Source organism: Somniosus microcephalus, chromosome 12 (assembly GCF_052327205.1).
Source record: "Somniosus microcephalus isolate GS21.2 chromosome 12, FLI_Smic_1.0, whole genome shotgun sequence".
NCBI classification, from domain to species: Eukaryota; Metazoa; Chordata; class Chondrichthyes; order Squaliformes; family Somniosidae; genus Somniosus; species Somniosus microcephalus.
The window spans coordinates 74,065,109-74,088,917 of NC_140998.1; the positions used below are offsets into that span (position 1 = coordinate 74,065,109).

The window sequence follows — 23,809 nt, forward strand, 5'->3', positions numbered from 1 at the left end:
AATTGTCTGATACCTAGTCTTGGACGAGACACAATTTCCTCCAGTTAAACACTGGGAGGAGTGAGACCATGATCTTGAACCGCCGCCACAAACTCCGCACCCATGCCACCAATTCCATCGCCCTCCTAATTTACATGGCAAGGTGTTCAATTGTATATTGCACTTTGAAAGTGTGCCCTACTAATGCATGGAAATCCAACTCCTGTTCCTCTAGGCCCCACAGAAATAACAGTTTAAAAAAAAGTTTGCCATTTTCTGAGTGACCTCCAGTGGTCCCTTTAAGGATCGCTGGTTAGGCGGTTCACACATTCTGCCCATTGCAATCAGGGTCATCGAACCCCAATTTGTATTTTATAAGTGACTAAAATAGGTAGAATTCCCAGTTGCCCATTTCAGGACCCTACCTAAGACAGCAGTGCCAATCTAAACAGGGCAGTAAGTGACCTGACACCTCTTCAGGTCACTGTCACCTTGTATACGCCAGGTGGAGGTACTTAAATCAACCCCCTTGTTCATATCCAGCAAACAGAAACAACTTACTTTAATGCCTGAATAACTGACTGCCAACAAAAGCCTATAAAGGAAATAGAGGAGGTTTGTAACAAGATATGCCCCTTCCTCTACAAACAGAGCACTACTGCCTGTAGTCCGCTATATAAAAAAACTACAAGAGCTGTAAGAATAAACCAAGTTAACTAATTATTTGTGCAGTGAGATTTTATGCTGCATTTTATGCCCTGAGTTTGTAACCACTCCCAACCTTAAAAAAATAAATATGTGGATAATGAAATTCTTACTGTATACAGATGAATACACAGAAATGAAAAACATTGGTTCTGTGCAACAGGATATCGTGAAACATTTGTTTCATTTGGTTATAGGATATGACCTGTGTAACACTAGGCTCATTATACAGAGAACAAATGGAACAATCCGATCATCCATTATTCATCCAAATTGATCTTAATAGTTTTAGTGTTGGTGATATCAGTGACATTTGTTAAATACTAAAATTATGCTATAATATAAATTAGATACTTAATTCCTGGTAATTAACACATTTGGTGACAATTATGAGATAAATTAATACTGTCTATAATTACAACATGTATTTTAATTTACAAAATATAATAACTTAGCTGTAATTTCTGACTTGTATTCAAAATATTGATTGCCATGAAAAACAGCTTGTGCTAAATATGGATTACATACGATGTTAAATCAAATATTAATTTACTAAAAGGACTGCTAATAATTTTTCACAAATAAATGTGTTTTTCCTAAAGTGATTTATTTTCTGAATACATAAATTATGTTTTCATAGTAATATATTCTGCATGCATGTTTTGGCTAATGAGGTACATATATTTCCAAATCATACTAAATATTTTACCATATGTCTGCAATTTGAAGAAACAAATCGAAAAAATCTCTTATGTTCATTACCAGTGAAACTGAAATGCAAATTTGGTGTATCACATCATATCTGCAAATTTTATGCCAGACAGGTGGCTGACAACCATTAATCAAACCATTGCACTACTGATTGCAAATCAATATAAATCTGAATGAAGATGTGGCTTATGCACCTTCTGGTGTGTTAAAAGTTCCAGCAAGATCTGCTTTTATGAATTCCAGCATTATTTGTTAATTATTTATAGGAAACGTGCATCACCCTTTGGTACTCTTATCTCCTGTCTTTATTTTACCCCGCAGTACTTCTTATCTGAGAAGGCTGTTAGATTACTGCCCCTAGGCCTTTTCCAATGCAGCTCTGTAACAATAGAGTAAGAAGGAAGGAAGAACAATTCAGGCAACCTGCCAGTTGATTTTCCCACACTCTCTGGGGGCAAAATTCGCCTCCTTTGCGCCCGCCGTTAGCACCTCCGGGGGGCGTTAACGGGCCGCAAAGGGCTTATTGCTCGGGTGGGGGCACTAATAGCACCTGTCGAGAAATTCAGCGGGGCACTACTGAGACGCTAAATAATAGCGCTGCGCCCCGGGCCACTGCACCGCTGGCGATGACATCATCGGCGAGCAAGGCGACCCCTTAGTGCCTGAAATTCAGCTCTGCCCTGCGAGGCTGCCGCAGACGATGTCAGTGACAACCTCGCAGGTCACAAGCCGGGCTGCACACTGCTGGCGGAGCGCTAATTAAAGGGGCGGTCCAACTGCGCCCCACGCCGACATTTTTTATTTTGGCCTCTAGGTCGGCCCCTCTTGGCGGCCCTTGGCATGGTCCGTGGTCGCCATCGCGCCATCTGGCACCGCATTTCGGGCTGCAGCCATGGCACCATGCTGCCCTGGTGGGCTAGTGGAGGTCGTCAAACAGCCTGCAGAGCTCTCAGCGCCCTTCCCCTTTAACGGAAGGGGAGGGGTGCTGAAATGCATCAGCGCTATGCGGGCGGCCGCGTAACGCCCTGGCGCTACCGTGCTTTGCGCCTCATGCACCACCCCAAGAGGAAGTGGAGCGCCCGAGATTGCGCTCCGCCCAATTTAGCAGCCAGGGCGGTATTCCCGCCCCGGGCGCTAAATGTAAGGCACTAATTCGGTTACCTCCCCCAAACGGGGCGTAACCAAATTTCGCCCCCCTTTTGGGCAAGTGACTTGCACATGCTCTGCATCTTCTGCAGATGGATCAGCAATAAGTTTGAGATTTCACCATGTGGAGAATTACAGGTACAAGCCCGTGTACTATCACTGTGTGGTACAATGTGTGGGTAGCACTGTGTCATCAAAGACTCCACAATTATTTTTAAATACCACAAGTTAGATCGTAAGACTCGTTAATACCAAACTAATTGCGGTTGAGTATAACATGGTTTACATCTTGGGCTGAATCAGAGGCAATGCTTTTGCATTAAATAGTTGACTGCATTATTGTGAAAAGATATGCAATGAAGCAAAATGTTGTTTTTCACTAGTGGATGAATATTCTATATAGAATTCAAATATGTTTCTGCTGCACTTGTGTTTTTGCCACTGAGAATTACATCATACATTGAGAGAATGCAGCATCAGATAGCGATATTCATCAGAACTTTTGTGACGACAATGAAAGAAGACTACAGAAACAGTCTTCAGGTTATTGGGAACCACTAGGTTTGTAAATTTCTCTTGATAATACATAATTAAAATGCTGCAAGATGATACAAGCAATCACTGGTGCCATAAAAACCTAATATTTCCACCACATACATTATACAAAGCAGACATTATGGGGTTATTTCAATGTAATCTAATTTTGGGGTTCAGATTCTTGTTATAAACTGCCAAGAGTTTCACTTTTATGGTTTACTGCATACATCTCTATGCCATCCTGTCTCTCTGTACTCTGTGTTAATACTGGATCTAGCATAGTGCAATTTCAGTGGTACTGTGGGTAAGCACATCTACATTGGGTAGGTTTTCCAGGAACAATTCACTTGCTGTTTACCCACAGCTGAAACTGTTCTATCCAGAACCTGCTGGAGCACATATCTAAAACAAGCTATGCCTTCACCCAGGTCTGTTCAAAAAGTCACTTTTCCAGAACCACAACTTTGAGGCCAGTAAAGTTATCACAGTGACCAAGTTGTAATACATTGGCCAGTCCCTATGCCTAGGAGCGAGATTTTAACCCTATCCACCTGGCAGAAACCAGGCAAGTAGGCAGTTAAATTACCAAATTATTTACCCATCATGGTGCTTGCATTCACTGATTTTAATCAGCTCTCCTGAACAGGTGGAGCCTCAAATCAGTCCTTCTTGCTGTCTGCCATGCTTTGTCTAGTACTTGAAGCTTTCTTTCCATGCTTGGGATGGGAAACCATGACAACAACCGCCAAAACAGGGATGAATTGTCAATGGCTTAAGAATTGGAAAGCTGCAGTAAAAGATTATACAAAGTTTAACACTGCTGGGGGTCTTGGGGTTCCTTTTTTTGTGGTCAGCTCAGTGTCTGACAGGCATAAAATCCCATCACCCCATGCTTAAGAGTCTCCAAACCAAACTACTGAGAAATCCACCCAGATAAAGTTTCTGTTTGCCTGATACGGAGCGCACACTCTCTCCCGATAAGGATAGCCCCACCGCTATTTTCCTCAGTCCAGAAAGCTTCGGCATAGGTTGACAAGAACCACGGCAGGCAGGGATACTGTCGGAGTTTAACTAACTAAAACTATGGCGCTCACCAGCACAGAGCAGAGCAGTTCCAGCAGCTGACAACAAGAAGATACGTTAAACAAACTTATTTTGTTGAAAGAACAGAGCGGGATCAGCCCACCCATTTTAAGCAACTTTACATTTACTAAAGGTTGTGATGGAGCCAAAAAAAATCTACTGCAGAAAAAAGATAAAGAACTAAAGAGAGGTTATATACAAAAGGAGAAGGATCATGTGATGTGATGTAACAGATGAGATAGAAATTTTAAAGGGAATCCTTTGAACGGGCTATTCTTTACTATGAAATTGATAATAAAAATGAAAACAATATTTTTCTTTTACCCAGTTTCTACTGTTTTCATTAGCAGATTCAAACATGTCAATGAAAATAATAGAAATCTTCTCCAGTTTTGGCTCAGTCAAGATAGAAGATCAATTACATACTGAATCATTTCCTTTCGATCTGGTACAACAACAAGATTTAATACATAAATGCACCATTTGGGTCGCTGCCCAGAACAAAATATCAGTACATCCTGTAACAATCATTTTTTTGCACGGGATTGGCTCCCTATTTTCGAATTGTCAGGCATTTTAGATGGGTTTGCATCAGAAACCATGTCCATTTACTGTCAAGCTACTAATGCACCATTTTCAGATGTATTGGGAGAAATGTTGTGCGTGAAATTCGGCTCCTTTGCGCCTGCTGTTAGTGCCTCCGGGGGGCACTAATGGGGCGCAAAGGCCTTATCGCCCAGGGCAGGGGGGGGGGCGGGGGCCTCCCGAGAAATTTGGCAGGGCATTGCTGAGGCACAACCCAATAGCACCACGCCCTGGCCAGTATCACCCCGGGCCGCTGCACTGCCAGCGACAATGTCATCACCATGCGACGTGACCCCGTAGCGCCCCGCCATGGCCCCTTACCACCCTGCAGCAGAAATTTGACTATGCCCCACAAGGCTGCTGCGGGTAGTGTCAGCGTCAGCCTCGCAGGTGATGAGCCGGGCCGACCACCACTCGCAGGGTGGTATTTAAAGGGAAGGTGTGACTGCGACCCACACTGCCATTTTCTTCTTTTGGCCGACCTCCAGGTCGGCCCTCCGTGGCGGCCCTTGGCATGGTCTATGGCCGCCATCCGCAGCCTGGCACTGCATCTCGGTGCCAGGCTGCAGCCACGGCACCACGGCGCCCTGGTGAACTAGTGGAGGCCATCAAATGACCTGCAGAGCTCGCAGCATCCCTCCCCTTTAACGGAAGGGGAGGGCCGGTGAAATACGTCAGTGCTACGTGGAGCGACCACGTAGCGCTCCAGCTCCCGTGCGCTTTACGCCCCCGACACATTCCAAGAGGAAGTGGAGCACTTGAGATTGCACTCCACTTCCTCTCTGAGGCGGTAAGCTGAATTTAGCGGCTGGGGCAGTACTTCCGTGCCGGGTGCTAAATGCCCGGCGCTAATTCGGTTACCGTCCCCAAACGGGTTGTTACCGAATTTCGTGCCTGTTGACTTTGGGCAATAGTGTAAAATGGATGATAGAGTTTCAATAAAATCCACAATGAAAACTGGGAGAGATGTATAACAGGCAGCTGATCCTATCGCCCAAAGTCACAATTATGCTCACTGACTGGTGGCACATTCATTGAAATTATTTGAATTTACCACTTTAACAAGTGGAAGTGCGACAACTGGCCTATGAAAATGACCTTGACTTCTTATACTTGTGACAGCAAAGGATGGGAAATGGTGACCAAACAGACAACATATAAAGCATTGCCCAACAAAATTAGATCTTTGAATATTAGTGTAACGATGCTCAATGCATCTGTTTGATCTCCTTTATGCATCATATTTTAAACAGGTTAACCCTTCCATTAAAATAGTGAATAAAGGAATTCATAGGAATGCATTAAGAATTTCTATGCTGATATTTGAAGAACTTAATTTCAAGGCATATGTTTCTCTGATACTGCATTATTTGAATAAGTTAATCTGTACAGTAAATTGAAGCCAGCTTTTTATGGAAGCAAATTTATTTTGCCATCTACATAGCTATCAAAAGGTGTGGTTTATCATTGTCAAAAATGTAACAAAATGTTCAGAAGAATGCAGAGGACTCCAGAAAGAGGATCAGTGAAAATGTGTGGCAAGATTCATAATTGACCAGAGTATAAAAATGCTCTACAGATGATAAAGAGAACTACAGGAGACCAGAAACAAATCATGTCATGGCCAAACAAAATTATGGCCAAACATTTCATTTTCAGGATGAGGAAGATATGGCTGCACTTTCTGAGTCTGCTGCTGGTTCTGGTAATACATATTGTTTATAATTTACTCATAAATACATTATAGCAATATTCTTTTATAATATGCTTGTTCTTACCAATTCTTAAGTACAAAATCCTGTGGTTAAAAGGAGTAAATAAATTATTGATTGTCTGTCTTCTCGAACTGTCAAACTGTAAAAACTTAGTCACGAGTTGCCCAAACCTAAAAATGAAAATATTCTTTACTTTATCCACAAAAAGTACTTCCAAATTCAGTTTGTGAGTTGCACAACAACCCCATCAGCATGAGTGTGAGGAACACCATAGGCCCAATGACAAATGGTTCAACATTCACACTAGTAACTATGCTGGTTAGCAGCAGGAATACGTCACGCCTATGCAAGATTCTCTTCAAGATCATCTATGGATACAAGCTGGTGAGTCTTCCATAAAGACAAGGGGAAAGTAGCAGCTGGTAACCCTTCACATCTCTTTATGCATCTAGAGAGCACAGTAGGGTGGCTGTCCCTGCCACATCAGACCATTCAAAATGTCTATGACACTGTGAAATGTGGTAATACCCAGTGGCATGACAATATTACACAATGTCATGGATCTTGGCTGGGAAAAGGTGACAGAACAGATTGTCTCTGTAGTTAATCTGTTTATCATAATCTGCACAGCAGTTTCCTTCTACTGACACCAAATATCCTTTGAGTCATCTGAAGACTAGTCAGGAGAAGGTGTGAGTCCAGCGTCGAGTTCTTCTGTGTAACCACATCTAGATTTTAACCTAAAGAAGAATCCTTCAGGTGATATGTTTCCTTCTCACAAAACTTGGCAAGGAGTCCTTTGTAAAATCTATAAATAGAACAAATAGGTATAGCTTTACAAAGAAAGTAATTATATATTTTTATCACTTTCTTTAAACAGTCCTTCATTCATTGACTTGGAATATAAATGAAATATATGTATTAGTGAACATGACTATTCAATGTCAAAGGCTGGAAAGAAATTACTCACTACAGTACCATGTTACATTTATTTTATTTAACAAAGTTATGCAGGAAAATTAACTATACTTTTGTAGATGCAACTTGAAAAACAAGAAAAACGTTTATTTACCTCTCCAATTTGATATGAATATTTGATTAAACAGTCTATTTCTATAACTTCTATGTCTGTTGTGTCTGGTGCTTTCTATGCCAGTTCTCCATTTTCATTTCATATTCAGACTGCAAACTTGCAATTTTACAGTTTCTGGAATTATCCATCACGCATGGTGTTCCTTTTTCCTCTGGATCTGCTTATTCTCATGTACTTGAAAATATCATTTAGATTTTGTACAAAGGTATTCCAAACATTTCTTAAGTGTCCATCCTACTGCACTAATAAGAGGTTTTTACACATACTAGACAAAATATTGCAGAAATACTTAGTTTGGTTTCATGAGGCATCATTAAGCTCTCAACATTCATTTTACATTAGTATTATTTTCCTGTATTAAAAAGCAAAATTAAATCACTTAGCATAAAAAACCGACTCAACTGCTTGAGGCAAAAGAAGTTTCAAAGATCAGAAGTTGCCATACTTGCTTAATTTAACCATCTACATCCATTAATTACCTTAATTGCATATTTTAGAGGATTATTAATGAATGTTTACTGCTATATTAAACACCTATTGGAAAATGCAGCTGCACTGCCAAAAGTATAGATTAAAATTGCTGAAAGGAACTTTAAACCCAGAATCCAGTTGAGGAGGAATTTTAACTCCTTGATTGATGGGAGAAGAGCAGGGGAGCAGTTAAAATGGAGCCGCTCCAATTCCCACCAATTGCTCATTTTAATGCTCGTTGGTTTCGACGGCGGATGAGGCTACGGACAGACTCCAGCAGCAGCCTCATTATTAAATGTAAATCCAATGATGTATGGGGGACCCTGATGGGATCCGCCACTGCCCATTTTATGCCCTCGCCAAAGTTGAACTTCAGCACCAATTTTGTATTTCCATTGACAGGATAGTTTAAGACAGGTTAAAGACCCTCGGATGAAACTGTCCTAAATTCAAGCGTTCATGCAAGTTGCTGTATTCCGATCTTTACTTGGCCTGTGCCTTTTCAGATCTCAGGTGTCTTCTTCTGTTCTGTTCCTGAACATGGACTCCAGAGAACGTTTGTATTACATCCCCTCCTCCACCCTAAATCCCTGAAGGCTTTGATTATATGGTTTGGTCAAGATTCTTTGTTCCCTTATTTTATTTTTAATTATTTTACCAGAAGTTCCCTTCCCTAGAGCTATGGCTTACTCGTTTTGTTTTGCATGACCTTTTGGGTACTTGCAACCAGTAGAACCTAAGTTAAATCCATTAGCAAAGATTACTGCTGCTGGCAAGTTACTACATTGAAATATAAACAACTAGCTGAAGTGCCCGGCGGTGCCGAGGCTTTTTCGAGGGAATGTTGTTGTTGGAAGAGAGAGAGAGAGCGACTGGGGGGAAGAGAGAGCGACTGGGGGGAAGAGAGAGAGCGACTGGGGGGAAGAGAGCGACTGGGGGGAAGAGAGGGAGGGGAGGGGAGGGGGGAAGGAAGGGAAGGGAGGGCAGGGGAGGGGAAGGGAGGGGGAGGGGAAGGGAGGGGGAGGGCGGGGAAGGGAGGGCGGGGGGAGGAGGAAGGGAGGGGGGGAAGGGGGCAGGGGGAAGGGCGGGGGGAGGGGAGGGGGGGATGGAGGGGAGGGAGGGGAGGGAGGGCGGCGGGCGCCCCCCCCCCGAGGTGAAGACCGCCGATTGCGCGCGCAGCAGGAGCTGAGACGCGGCGTCTCTCTCGGCCGGCGGGCCCGGTTGCCAGGGCAACCGTGACGCTGACCAAGCCAGAGAGAGAGACGCCGCGTCTCAGCTGCTCCTGCTGCACGCGCGGCCCCCCCCCCCGAGGGTCGCGCCCCCCCCCCCCCCGAGGGTCGCGGCCCCCGAGGGTCGCGGCCGCCCCCCCCCTCCCCCCGAGGTGAAGACCGCCGATTGCGGCTGTGCGAGACGTCCGGCGGGCCCGGTTGCCAGGGTAACGCTGGACGCTCAGCAAGCCCCGGCAGAGAGAGACGTCTCAGCTCCTGCTGCGCGCGCACCCTAGCGGCGCTGGGCTGAGGCTCGGCCCTCCAGCCTTCGAGTGGGGCCGGGAGGTGCCTAGCTCGGGCGTGGGTGCGGAGGAGACGCCGAGGCTTCTAGGCCTACCTGGAAAAACGGGGAAAGGTAGGAAAATTAATGAGATTAGATAAGTTAATTACTTTCTAAATCATTTTTTTTTAAAACAATATGTGTTTTAAAAGCAACGTTTTTTTTTAAGACGCAGAAAGCAGGAAAAAGAAAGGAAAAGTTTGGAATCAAGATGGCGGCGACTCACCTCGGTTCAGAACGATAAAGCCCGGCCACACGCGCACCGATTGGCCCGGCGGCACACGCCAGCAACCCGGCGTACGATTGGTCGAGCTCGAGGTCACTCTGTCGCTAATGAGCGGATAATGAGATGCTAATGAGCGGAATGTTGAAGGTTTTTGGGATACCGCGGGCACAATTTTAGCCCGGCCGAAACGTAAATACGCTTAAAACCGTCTCGGAAGCGTAAGCTTTCTTTGGAGGTAACGCGCGCGTAGGTACGCCCTGTAACTTTCGAGTGCATACCCGTAAGCACACGCGATGACAGACAGATAGACAGATAGAAAGACAGAATGACAGAAGTACCGATTTATATATATAGACTAGCTGAAGTGCCCGGCGGTGCCGAGGCTTTTTCGAGGGCATGTTGTTGTTGGAAGAGAGAGAGAGAGAGCGACTGGGGGGAAGAGAGAGAGCGACTGGGGGGAAGAGAGAGAGCGACTGGGGGGAAGAGAGGGAGGGGAGGGGTGGGGGGAAGAGAGGGAGGGGAGGGGAGGGGGGAGGGGGAGGGGAAGGGAGGGTGGGGGGGAGGGGAGGGGGAGGGGGAGGGCGGGGAAGGGAGGGAGGGGGAGGGCGGGGAAGGGAGGGCGGGGGGAGGGGAGGGGGGAAGGAAGGGAGGGGGGGAAGGGAGGGCAGGGTAGGGGAAGGGAGGGCGGGGGGGAGGGGAGGGAGGGGAAGGGAGGGCGGGGAAGGGAGGGCGGGGGGGAGGGGGAGGGAGGGCGGGGCGGAGGAGGGGGAGGGAGGGCGGGGGGGAGGAAGGGAGGGAGGGGGGAAGGGAGGGCAGGGGGGAGGGAGGGCAGGGGGGAAGGGCGGGGGAGGGGAGGGGGGGATGGAGGGCGGGGGGGGAGGGAGGGGAGGGAGGGCGGCGGGCGCCCCCCCCGAGGGTCGCGCCCCCCCCCGGAGGTGAAGACCGCCGATTGCGCGCGCAGCAGGAGCTGAGACGCGGCGTCTCTCTCGGCCGGTGGGCCCAGTTGCCAGGGCAACCGTGACGCTGACCAAGCCAGAGAGAGAGACGCCGCGTCTCAGCTGCTCCTGCTGCGCGCGCAGCCCCCCCCCCGAGGGTCGCGGCCCCCCCCCGAGGGTCGCGGCCTCCCCCCGAGGGTCGCGGCTGCCCCCCCTCCCCCCGAGGTGAAGACCGCCGATTGCGCCCGTTGCCAGGGTAACGCTGGACGCTCAGTAAGCCCCGGCAGAGACGTCTCAGCTCCTGCTGCGTGTGCACCCTAGCGGCGCTGGGCTGAGGCTCGGCCCTCCAGCCTTCGAGTGGGGCCGGGAGGTGCCTAGCTCGGGCGTGGGTGCGGAGGAGACGCCAAGGCTTCTAGGCCTACCTGGAAAAACGGGGAAAGGTAGGAAAATTAATGAGATTAGATAAGTTAATTACTTTCTAAATCATTTTTTTAAAAAACAATATGTGTTTTAAAAGCAACGTTTTTTTTTAAGACGCAGAAAGCGGGAAAAAGAAAGGAAAAGTTTGGAATCAAGATGGCGGCGACTCACCTCGGTTCAGAACGATAAAGCCCGGCCACACGCGCACCGATTGGCCCGGCGGCACACGCCAGCAACCCGGCGTACGATTGGTCGAGCTCGAGGTCACTCTGTCGCTAATGAGCGGATAATGAGATGCTAATGAGCGGAATGTTGAAGGTTTTTGGGATAACGCGGGCGCAATTTTAGCCCGGCCGAAACGTAAATACGCTTAAAACCGTCTCGGAAGCGTAAGCTTTCTTTGGAGGTAACGCGCGCGTAGGTACGCCCTGTAACTTTCGAGTGCATACCCGCAACGCACACGCAATGACAGACAGATAGACAGATAGACAGATAGAAAGACAGAATGACAGAAGTACCGATTTATATATATAGATACTGTACTTAAGGATCAACAGTAAATATGCACTGCTCACATGTAGTGCTTTATCGCCACTGGACTTTATAACTTGTAAAAAATATGTAAAATTGTGAAAATCAGTCACTTGTTTACCCACTGCCAAGAGATCATTTTCTAGTCATCTTTTTATCTCCAAGTCGGTCTATAAAACCATTAGCTTGTCCTTACAGGCTGTAGCATGGTGACATTTATTGTGTGAGAACTGCAGGGAGCTTAAAATAAAATAAAATTAAATAGAACATGTTTAAAAGGAAGTTATACCTTCAAAACATTTCAGATTTGATTTGCATTATATAAACTATGGATGAATTAGCTTTAAATCAATTAAAATTTTGTTAAGCTGTTAGGTAAATCAAGAAGTCAAACTTTGTATTCTATATTTTTTATTTGTTCCTGAGATGTGGGCATCACTTGCCCATCCCTAATTGCCCTTGAGAAGGTGGTGGTGAGCTGCCTTCCTGAAGCGCTGCAGTCTGTGTGGTGAAGGTACTCCCACAGTGCTGTTAGGGAGGGAGTGCCAGGATTTTGACCCAGCAACGATGAACGAATGGCGATATATTTCCAAGTCAAGATGGTGTGTGAATGTAGTAATGCAGGAAGTAAACAATGCAAAGTATGTTCTGCCAGACTCTGCAAACAGCTGAGTGGGAATTAATGAAGGAGTAGTTGATGAATTTGATGTTTCCAATAAATATTAAAAATGCACACAATTATGTTAGATGACCAATTTCAAGATTATTTTGTATGTATTATACAGTTTGAGCTCATACCAAAGTGGTTAATATGGCTGTTACATAATAACGGCTATCATCATGGTTCCAAGCACACACATACACAGTACAGGCCATGTTTCTGTTATATCCCCTGTTTAATTTCATCCCCCTGTTAAAATTTGCAACATTGTTGTCTGAATATGTAAAGGTAATGAATAACAATTAATAGACAGCTTCAGTCTTAAGACATACAACAGATGTGTTAAGGCTCTTACTATGGGTTAATTTGTTGAAGCATTATGGTTCATAGCAACAGTTGCCATCTGTATCTAGACACCACAGTAAATACGAAGGGGATAGGGTGACAGCACAGTTTATGAGTAAACTTCAGACAGTAATAGAAGCTGTATCGGTGTCTGTTCTTAATGAAACTCATTTTGAACATCCAGTTTATTTTCTCTCTGTAATTGCATTTCTTTATTTTCTTTTAAGTTTACTCAATTTCAAACTTATCTTATGTAACTTTCTTACTTTTTGCTTCTTATTTTTTTCCTTTGCTGTCCTTTTCTTACTTTCCCTATTTCTGATCTGTTGACGTATTTTATTTCTCCACTGTTTATATTGTCTTTATTTGTATTTTTAAATGAAACCTTTTTGAATTATTTGCCCCTCTTACTCCAGGTTGATCAGATGATCTGCTTCCTGGCCTCTACCTTGACCATTGGAACTGGCCATGTAAGAATAATCTGGGGACAAAACCGTCAATTTCATCTCAACAAAGCTCCTGGTCTCACAATACTGCTCCACTTTGATGGCACAGTTGACATTTAGGACCTGTCATGCCACAAACCCATGAGGTACTGCGCTTGTTAGAGTTCCCTCCCTTTGAGCAACTTTATGGGCGTCAAGTATGCTCTTCATTGATATTGATCACAGGCTTGGCCAGGAAAATCTCCTGACAAGGATAAAAATGTTGTGGAGTTTGTGTTAAAGTTGAGCAATGACTTGCCCACCTTAGCACTCATGAGAATCAGAAATGTGTCCAAAATTGACAGAAACTCTGGTACAATAGTAATATATGGACACAAGACTATTAGAAACAGCAGTGGTCCCAACACCGAGCCCTTGAGTATCCCACCCAGTACTTTCCCCCACCCTGACATTACCCCGCTGACCAGTACCTGTTGTTTTCAACTCTTCATCCAGTTTCTTATTTGTATCCAAGTTTTGCCCTGAATCCCCACAGCTTTGAGCTTAATTACTAAATACTGAGAAATATAAAGTTTCCAGATCATAGAAAAGTCCATGTATGGGAAATGCTACAAAATCTATGAGAAAAACTACTTTAAAAATATAAAATTATAATACTTTCTGAGATGCCCCGATAATCAAATTTGGTACTCCATCTGTTTTAGAATATAAGCACTTCCAGAACCCTCTAACACAGAATTATAAAACTACCATACTTCTTCAACCAGAACAACCTTTATCATCATAGATATATGATAAAGGAGAATGTTATAGATAATTATTATTCTATGATGTTACTCATTGCTACTGCAACATAAGCATTTACTATAAGATTTTTTTATTTCCCTTATATTTTATTAAAAACATTCTGAAAGTAAATATTGACCCCATCAAGGTCAATTCTAACAATGTTGAGCAATGGAACACTTTTCCAAGTTTAGCACTCAGTACCACGGAATCAGTTAGTGCATGGGTTAATTTAGAGTTAAACTGCAGGAGTAAACAGAAGCAGCACAAGTTAGAGTGTATTAAATAACTGTTTCTCCAAGTTATGATGGCTGCAATACTGGGTAATTATGAGCAGTAACATGCAGCCTTTAACATGTGAATGTGTCCGTACATGTGCAGCGATGCTCAAAGGCCTTGCAATTATGCCAAGTGATACTGACATATGAAGACAACACCTTTGCCTGAAATTGCTCTGCACTATCTTAGCATTGGGTAAATGTCTCTACTGTAACAATGGAAATAATGGAGAGAAATTTCAGATGAACGCATTAAGTGTTCATGAGCTGTTTATGCCATGGTGTAAATCCAAGGTCTTGGAGTGTCTCTGTACATGCAGAGGCAATTGCACAGGATGCAGGTAGGACATGTCCGCCCACAAATAGCACACAACTCCACTGAGTTTCGGAGGAAAATGGAGCCCCCAGATTTTAGCCCATTTGATTTAGCTGCACATGCTAATTATTTATTTATTGTTATGAGCCTACCATCCAAAGTGGGGGGTAGATGAACTCGCATCATTAAACAGATGGGCTGTTTCAACGTATGTCATAACGCTGTGCTGCTTTCACAAGTATTGATTCCTGGATACTGTAGGCTCCAGCTAGCATGGTGCTTCTCCAGAATCAAACCATTAACTAGGGTGTGTCTCAATGCAGGCAAAGGAGCCAAATCAAACTGCGCCTTGGTTGTTCTACACTAGAATTTTCATGCTAAATTTACAATGCAACAAATGTGAACTCTCGGTATAACAGATGTTACATACAGGGCAAAGCTCTATTCACACTGCCTCATATTTATTTCAACCACAACTTAATCTTGTTACCTTATCTTATTGCACCAATCTCTCATTACCACTCTGGTGGCTCTCTCTGAGAAATTGCCAATTTAGTACCATGTAGTGCTAGACCTGGGGTACTTTTGCATTGTCCACTAGAATTGCCACACACCCCAATTTGGGCCTTTACAGTAACCTGAGAGAGGAGACTTTCATTCCTATCAGCCTGACGCACAATCAAAGTTGAAAGAGCGATGGTCTAAACTGAGCCCATTTCCTGTTTTTATTAAAATTGAGATTAAAAAAAAACACATTTCTAACACATCAATCGCCAATCGCAGCATCAGACTCGGCTTTGTTTACATATGCACAACAATTTAACAGTGGAAGGCAGTAACGGAGCAGGAGGACAATGAGATGGTAGAGAGGGGAGCTCAAGGTGACAAGAGGGGAGTGGTGGAGAGGGCTTGGGATGAACGCTGAACCATTTCTTCCGTTCGATCCTGTTCATTTCATTGTGTGAGATAACTTTTAACCGCCTGCTCACTGCACTTACTTTCAGCGCATTGGCGCAGTTTAATAAAAATGAATTGAAAGTCACTTGCGGCAAAGACCGTGTGCGCGTTCACAACGCCAGCGCGCTCCCGACGGTCAGTTTCACTTCAGTTTATCAATGCATAATACTAAGGGGAGATATTTGAATTAAAGCCACGTGTTTAAAGAGCGCGGGTGCGGCTGATCCCTGTTCCCTGCTGCCGGCGATTACAGTAAAATATTACTTCTGCCCAGAGCCGGCAACCTGTTGTAAACCCTCCCCGACTGGTTTGTGACCGGTTACCAATTAACTCCACACACATTTACTTCTCAGAGTTTCGCCCAGGTTTGTTTGGTTTATGTTATCATTTCTACCGCACGCCCAACAACAGCGCCTATGGTGGGTTTAAAAATGCAACATCTACACAAAATGTTCACACCCAAATAAGTCACTTTGTCTAAAACAACAAATTACAAGTGTGTAGAACAATCTATGCATGCGAATTTGAGATGGAATTATTGGATTACTGCATAATAGAATGTAAAATATTAATGTTATTTTATACAAAAGCATATTGCAACAAATCAGCCATAACATAAGCAGCTAAGCATCGGGGATAGATTGCAAATGTCGTTTTCATTTTCCCCTATTTTTCTTAGATCTGCAGTCTCGTTCATGCAAACATCGACCACGCCCTAAAGCTGCAGGGAACCGAGGGCTGCGTATCCAGGGCAAAGCAAAGCAAAGCAGCACGAACAGGTTACGAAGTATAGATAAGAAGCCCACCACTGGCTGGATCCCCTCGCCAGTTTGGAAAGGGCAGGTGAAAACAGTCGCACATCTTGGAAATCTTCTAGTAGCCCCGATCTAATTGTCCTCAGTCAGTCAGGCGAGCCTGGAATCAGAGCAGCAATATTCCACCGCAAGAGGTTAGCTGGTAATGTCGAGGCACAACATCTTTCCAGCTAGAATAAAAGATGCTGACACACTGTCCGGGATCCCTGCATCACTGAATACGGGTCTCTAGACAGTAGCCAAATTATCCAGGTCAGCTCTGAAATCCATTATGCCCAATTGATCCGATCTGCAGAGAAGGACGCCCAGGTCGTTGCAGAGAAATCTGCCAAAGTGTCTGTCAACTTATATGCTGCACTAAAGCTGCTCGTGATACACAAGTTGAGAAGTGGAGGAAACAGTGTGCATTTATTTTCTAGCCAGGGGAAGGTATCGATTGGGATAGTTTATTTTCTTCTGTGGTTGAACCTACATGTACAGATGGTTGTGTATTTGAGCTCTCTGCAGTGGTTAATTTAGTTTTGCCCATTACATGCCTTCGAACGAAACATTTTTCACCCATTCAGATGAGAAATTAAAAGTTTAACCCATCACCCATCAGGAATATCTTCTCACGTTTTAGTGTTTAGACTTCCTGCTTAGAAATAGTGATCGTGGTATAATTTCTTAAAATTTCTGGTAGATTTCATAAGACTTATTGGGAAACACCATAGACAGACTGTAACTATAAACTGTCTTACTTTCTTAACATTGTACTCGATAGGCGTCTCATTTAACCTTACCCTAACCTTGCCCTCATCATATATCGAAATGTATTTGGCATCTTAGTGAAAATATACTTCACAGAAATCACAGAAACCCCACAGTGCAGATAGAGGCCATTTCGGCCCATCGAGCCTGCACCGACACATATCCCACCCGATCCCCGTAACCCCTACACCAACACATATCCCACCCTATCCCCGTAACCCCACGTATTTAATCCCCCTAACACTAAGGGTCAATTTATCATAGCCAATCAACCTAACCCGTGTGAGGATGATTGCGAGGAGCCCGCCCAGGAGCGGCCTGGTACATTAATAACTGATGGAACCGCCATTGCATTGTTTTAGAAACGTCGTCTTGGAAAAGCTTTTAGGTAGGTGGGTTTAAAAAAAAGTTCTTACCAAAATTTGATGTGAGAATTGTACTAATTTGTGGAGAAGGTATATCGCCCTGAAAGACTATAGCCCAGAAATACGCCAATTGGAATTTGAAAGCTTTGCAAACCAGTCACAATTGATTTATCTAGACGGAAACTCAATGCTTGAGGCGGAGAAAAGAAAGTCACATTACTTTTGGATAGGTAAGTTAACAAGGGCTGTTGACTGTGAATTCAAATACAGGAGATACGCTTATAAATGAACGAAATGAATGTGAGTGAAGATTTCAGTTAGGGATGAGCTGCAGCATGGTAACTAAAGGGTTATTGGCAGCAACGCATTGTTTCGAGGTTAGCAGAAATCGGATCGAGTTCAAGGGTAATCGTTCCGATTAGTGAAATGGTCTGTTTGGTTCAAATTTGGCAGAAACCGGAGCCTTGCTGTTATCCTACTCCAAACTGCAGTTTTAGCTATTCCCCGAGCCCTTCTCAAACCCTGGTTCACCATTGGTGGGTGAGGGACGTGAAATGGTGCACGGTCCCTGATTGCAGAATGACAGCCTTCAGTTAATAAGTCCCCAGATCCACTGTCGGTTTTGAAGCTGTGATTTAAGAGGTTCTGGGTAAACGTCTGAAGAGATTAGATCAGTGAAATAGCCCGGCGATAACAGTAATGTAAAGTTATTAAGCTTTAAATGATTTTAATTAATGTCTGATGTATTTATTTTAAATATAATTTTCTGTAACGCGTTCTATTCTCCTCTTCCCTGAACAATTATAAATGAATTGGTTTTTTTCAGTAATTGTTATTGCCCAGGCTGCATTTGGTTCATCTGTTTAAGTACCCGGAAGACGCGCAACATCAGATTAAAAATACAACAGGAGTGCAATTATTTCCGTTAATTGTAGTGTAGTTGTGAGTTTATTAAGGCCTGATTGCAAAGTTCAGATCACTCCACCCCATCCTGGTTATCGTGGCCTTGGAATGTCAGCTCTCAACCTTGCAACCTTGTCAATAGAAATATACACACAATGTGTTATTGATGTAACAAAAGAATGTGCATGTATATTTTGAAATGTGTTGAGAACATGTTTCAGTGTCAAAAACGTAAAACGCGTCCGACTAAACAGAATATTGTTTTAACTGGAGGAGCCATTTTTCAGTGTATTGTTACTATGGCACTATATTCAAGTATTTTCCAGTGGAAAGCTTGTTGTGTTTTAAAATAGTTATATATAACACAAACAACGCACGCTTCCTGTTAAAATATCCACCTTCACCATTTCGCCGAGACAGTACTTGAATGAAGCTTTAGGAAAGTGGAAAACAGATCAATTGACCTTGCAGGGAAGTTATGAACTAAAAGTCTGACAAAAGAGATTAATAATGAGTAAAAACAGATTTCAGTGACTAGTTTTCTGTTTAATTATAGTGTGCCACATCTCCAGATTGCACAATGTATCTGTTGTAAAGCGGCCGCATTGTTGGAGTATCCTCTAATAGGGTTTTTGTGAGCCCGAGCTCGACTCAGTAGGAGTTGTACAAATGTTCAGAATCTGGATACAGCGCGACTTTGTATTTTTCAAATAGATTAGAAGAAACGTGAACGAAAATTCAGATTTAAACCGGAGGGTATTTGTAGTTGTGTAACTATGTAACAGAATGAATATATCATCCCACCCACCCACATCGTGCAGCGCCACGAGGAAGATAAAGCCTAAAATCAGAAGAAAATACCATCATACCACAAAACCGAATTCCGACCTTTCATTACACGTAACAGTATCACGTGACACTGTGATTTAAAAAACTGCATTTGCAGTGTGTGCAGATAACTACATTGGACTTTAATTACTTTTCTGACATCAATATACCACAGTTAAATGCCGAACTCCATTGAGACCGAGAGGACTCTGAGTAAATTCCATGCTAAACATGTCCAACCACTGCAGAGCAGCGATCAACAAAGCCAATCAATCGTGTGCTGAACTACATAGTTAAAACAGTCAGAGGAAGTTGTGATCAAGTAACACAGTGCTCTGGTCAGACCACAGCTTGAGTACCATGTCCAGTTCTGGTGGCTGAGAAACAAGGGATACAGTCAAGTGCCGGAAGCAGAGACTACAAGAGCCAACAAACTGGTTCTTGGTGTCCGCAGTCTGAGCTATGAGGACAGACTGGAGAGACTCGGGCTTTTCAGGCTCGAGTTTCTGAGAGGTGACTTTATAGAGGGTATACAAGATTATTAAGAGTATAGAAAAAGTTAACTCGGAATATTCCGAGTTAGCATAGTGGTTAGCACTGTTGCCTCACAGCTCCAGGGACGCCGGGTTCGAATCCGGCCTCGGGTGACTGTCTGTGTGGAGTTTGCACATTCTCCCCGTGTTTGCGTGGGTTTCCTCCGGGTGCTCCGGTTTCCTCCCACAGTCCAAAGATGTGCAGGTTAGGTTGATTGGCTATGATAAAATTGACCCTTAGTGTTAGGGGGGTTAAATACGTGGGGATAGGGTGGGATATGTGTTGGTGTAGGGGTTACTGGGATCGGGGGTGGGATATGTGTCAGTGCAGGCTCGATGGGCCGAAATGGCCTCTATCTGCACTGTGGGGTTTCTGTGATTCTGTGATTACTTTAAAGTAAACTGTGTAAATTAGAACTAGGTAATCGATCTTCAAACTAGTATATGGTGAATTTAGGACTGATATCAGGAAAACTCTTTACACCATGTGTGATCCTGTGGAATAAACTTCCGGAGAGTAGTGGAGGCAGGGTCGCCAATCCTCCAGGATTGTCCTGGAGCATCCAAGAATTAATAAAATATTCTCGTGGACACTACTGACAGCAACCCAGGAGAAAAGTCATTTTAAAAATTGTGCTGTTTTCATTTTATTTCAACACTCCTTTATTAGTCATTAGAGGTTGGAGAAAAGGCTGTTTCACTGGGTGGGAGGCGGAAGGTCATGTGATGACCCCTCCAGGAATATGTCGGACTCACTGAAGAGAATGGGGTGATACATTGAGGGGAGCGTTAGGATGACTGTGGATGGATAAAGATAAGCAGGGCTGGTTGACCGTAATTATCTGGTGTTCTTGGGGAATGAATTGCCTCTCGCCTGTCTGGGGCAGAGCTGTCATGGACCTGAGCCTCCGGCGGAGGCGCGGCATTGGATTACATTTCACAAGCTGGAAAACTGACCCCATCGTACATGTGCGCCATTTACCAGTTCACTGGGGAGTGGCCGTTGCTCCAACCAAACAGGAAAGGTGTTATTTGCAATTCTGACAAGTATCGGGTCAGATTTAGCGAGACACTGGTCGGTTTGCAGCGAAGGGCAGCAGGCAGCACTGGCGATATGACCGCCAGACCAAGTAAATAAAGCCTGCGGGGCCACCAGCGCACAGCATTAACGTTTGCATGCGAGCAGCGACATTCAAAGCATCTGATGTAAACCTCCAAGAATAGAAAATATTGTCAGTAACTTTGTTTAACAAACTCGCTGCTACATGATCTAATGTATTCTTGGCTTGCCGACAGTAATGCTAGGGCACATTTGACAAGTCACGTGCTGACATTAAGCTTCCCTTTGATCGTGCGCTAGTTTGTCTTTGAATCGAAATTATTCCCTGTTTGCAAATAAATTGTGAGCACATTTTAAATTTCTGGCTCCGATGTCTTCTTGAGGGGCATTGTCTTGGTGAGTGACTGGCAGGGGGCAAGACCTAGTTATTAGACCAGGAAGGGGCAATTTGTTTGGGATATTGGTTACCAAAATATAAATCAAATAACTTGCTAAATTTTAAATCCTGAGAATTTAGGTTGAGAAACTCTCTTTCTCTGTACTAACTGGTTCTGTGCATTTTCAGCTCGGATTGTGATGCTGAAAATAACACTAATATATATATGTTTAAAACCTTGTATTCTTACAGTGATCCACATGTGCAGAGAGAGGTATTAGTGCACTCTACATAGAAACATAGAAGATAGGAGCAGGAGTAGGCCATTTAGCCACATTTATCTACATTATAAGGAAGACAAAACAGTGGAGACGAACCAGGAGAGGAAAAATAAAAAATGGAGTGGCTTCGGATAGAGAACCAAAGAGGCAGTTGAAGAGATGGCAGGGAGGGAGGGTAGGGTTGCCAACTGTCCATAATTGTCCTGGAGTCGCCAGGATTTGAGGAGTAATCTCCTGTGAGCAAGCCGAGAGAAAAAAATAGAAGGACATTAATAAAAACTGTTTTTCATTTTCTTTGAACATTATTAGTTGTAAAAAAATTGGAGTGGGGGGGAGAAGCTGTTGGACTGAGAGTCAAAGTTCATCCAATCGGGTGATGAAGAGTCTGATCACTTTCCCATTGACGTGGGTGCGCTGTGAGGATACATGTGTCAGGCGACCAATTGTGGGAGCGTGCGGGTAGGGGGGTTGGTGGCAGAAGGTCACATGGTGCAACCTCCAGGAATACGTCTAACCAGAGTTGGCGACCCTAAGGGAGAGAGATGGAGAGAGAATTCTAGAGGGCAGGAGCATGATGGCTGAATGAGTGGCCATCAGTGGTGGAGTGGTAGGAATAGGAACACGGAGCAGATGTGTGGGGATGTAAGGTAGGAAAAGACTGAGGTAGGGAGATGTGAGGACATGAAGGAATTTGAAAGTGTGGCTGGTATTACAGTCATTTATCACAGTAATAAAGCTATCAAGCTGGACTAGGTTCATGATTTAATTTTAACCCTAGGCTGCTAAATGTAACACCAACATTTACATTAAAAACATCCATGGTTATCCTGTGGCCCTGTTTTCCTCCCATTTTTGATTGTTCCCTATCTCCTCTCTTTATTTTAACTTTAACTTTCCTACCTATTTATTCATATTCTGGCCTTTCTTAAAACGTTTTCCCTTTCTTCTTACTTGCTCCCAGTGTCCATTTTAAAGACAGAGCAGCAATTTTCTTTAAAAAAAAGAAAGATTTGCATTTCTATAGCGCACTTCACGACCACCGGACATCTCAAAGCGCTTTACAGCCAATGAAGTACTTTAGAAGTGTAGTCACTGTTGTAATGGAGGAAACACGGCAGCCAATTTGCACACAGCAAGCTCCCACAAACAGCAATGTGAAAATGACCAGATAATCTGTTTTTTTGTGATGTTGATTGAGGGATAAATATTGGCCAGGACACTGGGGATAACGCCCCTGCTCATCTTTGAAATAGTGCCATGGGATCTTTTACATCCACTTGAGAGAGCAGATGGGGCCTCATTTGAAAGACGGCACCTCCGACAGTGCAGCACTCCCTCAGTACTGCACTGGAGTGTCACCCTAGGTTATGTGCTCAAGTCCCTGGAGTGGGACAATGAACCCACAACCTTCTGACTCAGAGGTGAGTGTGCTACCCACTAAGCCACAGCTGACATTCATTGGCTATCATTGGCTAAAACCTGGCTTTTAAGGATGGTTTTACAGCCAATAAGAAGCCCAGGTCCATAGAATGACCTTTGACACAAAAATCTCATCAAATGAAAGTAATGCTCTGCCAGCAGAAGCAAGGTAAAATCCTATCACCAAGACTGCAAAAAGTGAAAGAGACGACTAGATAATTAGAATGTAGTGCTTTGGTGTTACCAAACTTGCCAGTGGCTCCTGCAACCCAACAGCACCCAGATAAGTAAAATTGTAAGGATTTAACCATGTGATGGTTGTTATCATTTGCAAGTAAAGCATCTAGGGAGTGTAGAATTGAATTGACAAATATATTTGGCAGGCATCTAAATTTGATATGTGATTAGATCAACTGCAACCAACTTAAAAATAAATCTGCCCACTTTCATTGGACAGAAATTACATGGTGTCAGCCTTGGCTCAGTGTTAGTGCTCTTGCCTCTGAGTCAAAGGGTCATGGATTCGAGCCCCACTCCAGAAACTTAAGCACGTAATCTAGGCTGGCGCTTCAATGCAGTTTTGAGGGAGTGCTGCACTGTCGGAGGTGCCTTCCTTCGGATGAGATGTTAGACCCTGTCTGCTTCCTCAGTTGATTGTAAGAAATTCCTTGGCGCTATTTGAAGAAGAGCAGGAGAATTCTCCTGATGCCTTGGCCAACAATTAACCCTCAACCAATACCTAAAACAGATGATTTGGTCATTTATCTCATTATTGTTTGTGGGACCTTACTGTGCTCAAATTGACCCAAGCTTGACATCACCTAATCACGACATCCTGATTATCTAGTCATCCCTTTCTCTCTTTCCACCTTGGTTGTAGCACTTCACCTTGGTTTTTCAATAAGAGAATTGTAATAGAAAGAAGTTGCACTTATATAGTGCCTTTTAAGTCTTGAGGACGTCCCAAAGTGCTTTACAGCCAATTAAGTACTTTTGAAGCGTAGT

At 44.0% G+C, this 23,809-nt stretch overlaps 1 protein-coding gene and 1 long non-coding RNA gene across 2 annotated transcripts in view; one reads left to right on the plus strand and one right to left on the minus strand.

Moving 5' to 3' along the window:
- Window positions 1-17,184, minus strand: part of LOC147109306 (uncharacterized) — a 159,730-nt gene extending 142,546 nt beyond the window's left edge. The window contains exon 1 of the mRNA XM_086003122.1: window positions 16,281-17,184. Coding sequence (XP_085859248.1) covers window positions 16,281-16,335 — 55 coding nt within the window. The 5' untranslated portion in view covers window positions 16,336-17,184. The remainder of the gene's footprint in view (window positions 1-16,280) is intronic.
- Window positions 11,026-18,320, plus strand: LOC147109307 (uncharacterized). The gene is made up of 3 exons (XR_015080227.1): window positions 11,026-11,174; window positions 13,108-13,283; window positions 16,154-18,320. It is a non-coding gene; the product is annotated as an uncharacterized LOC147109307 (long non-coding RNA).
- Window positions 18,321-23,809: the final 5,489 nt, after the last annotated feature.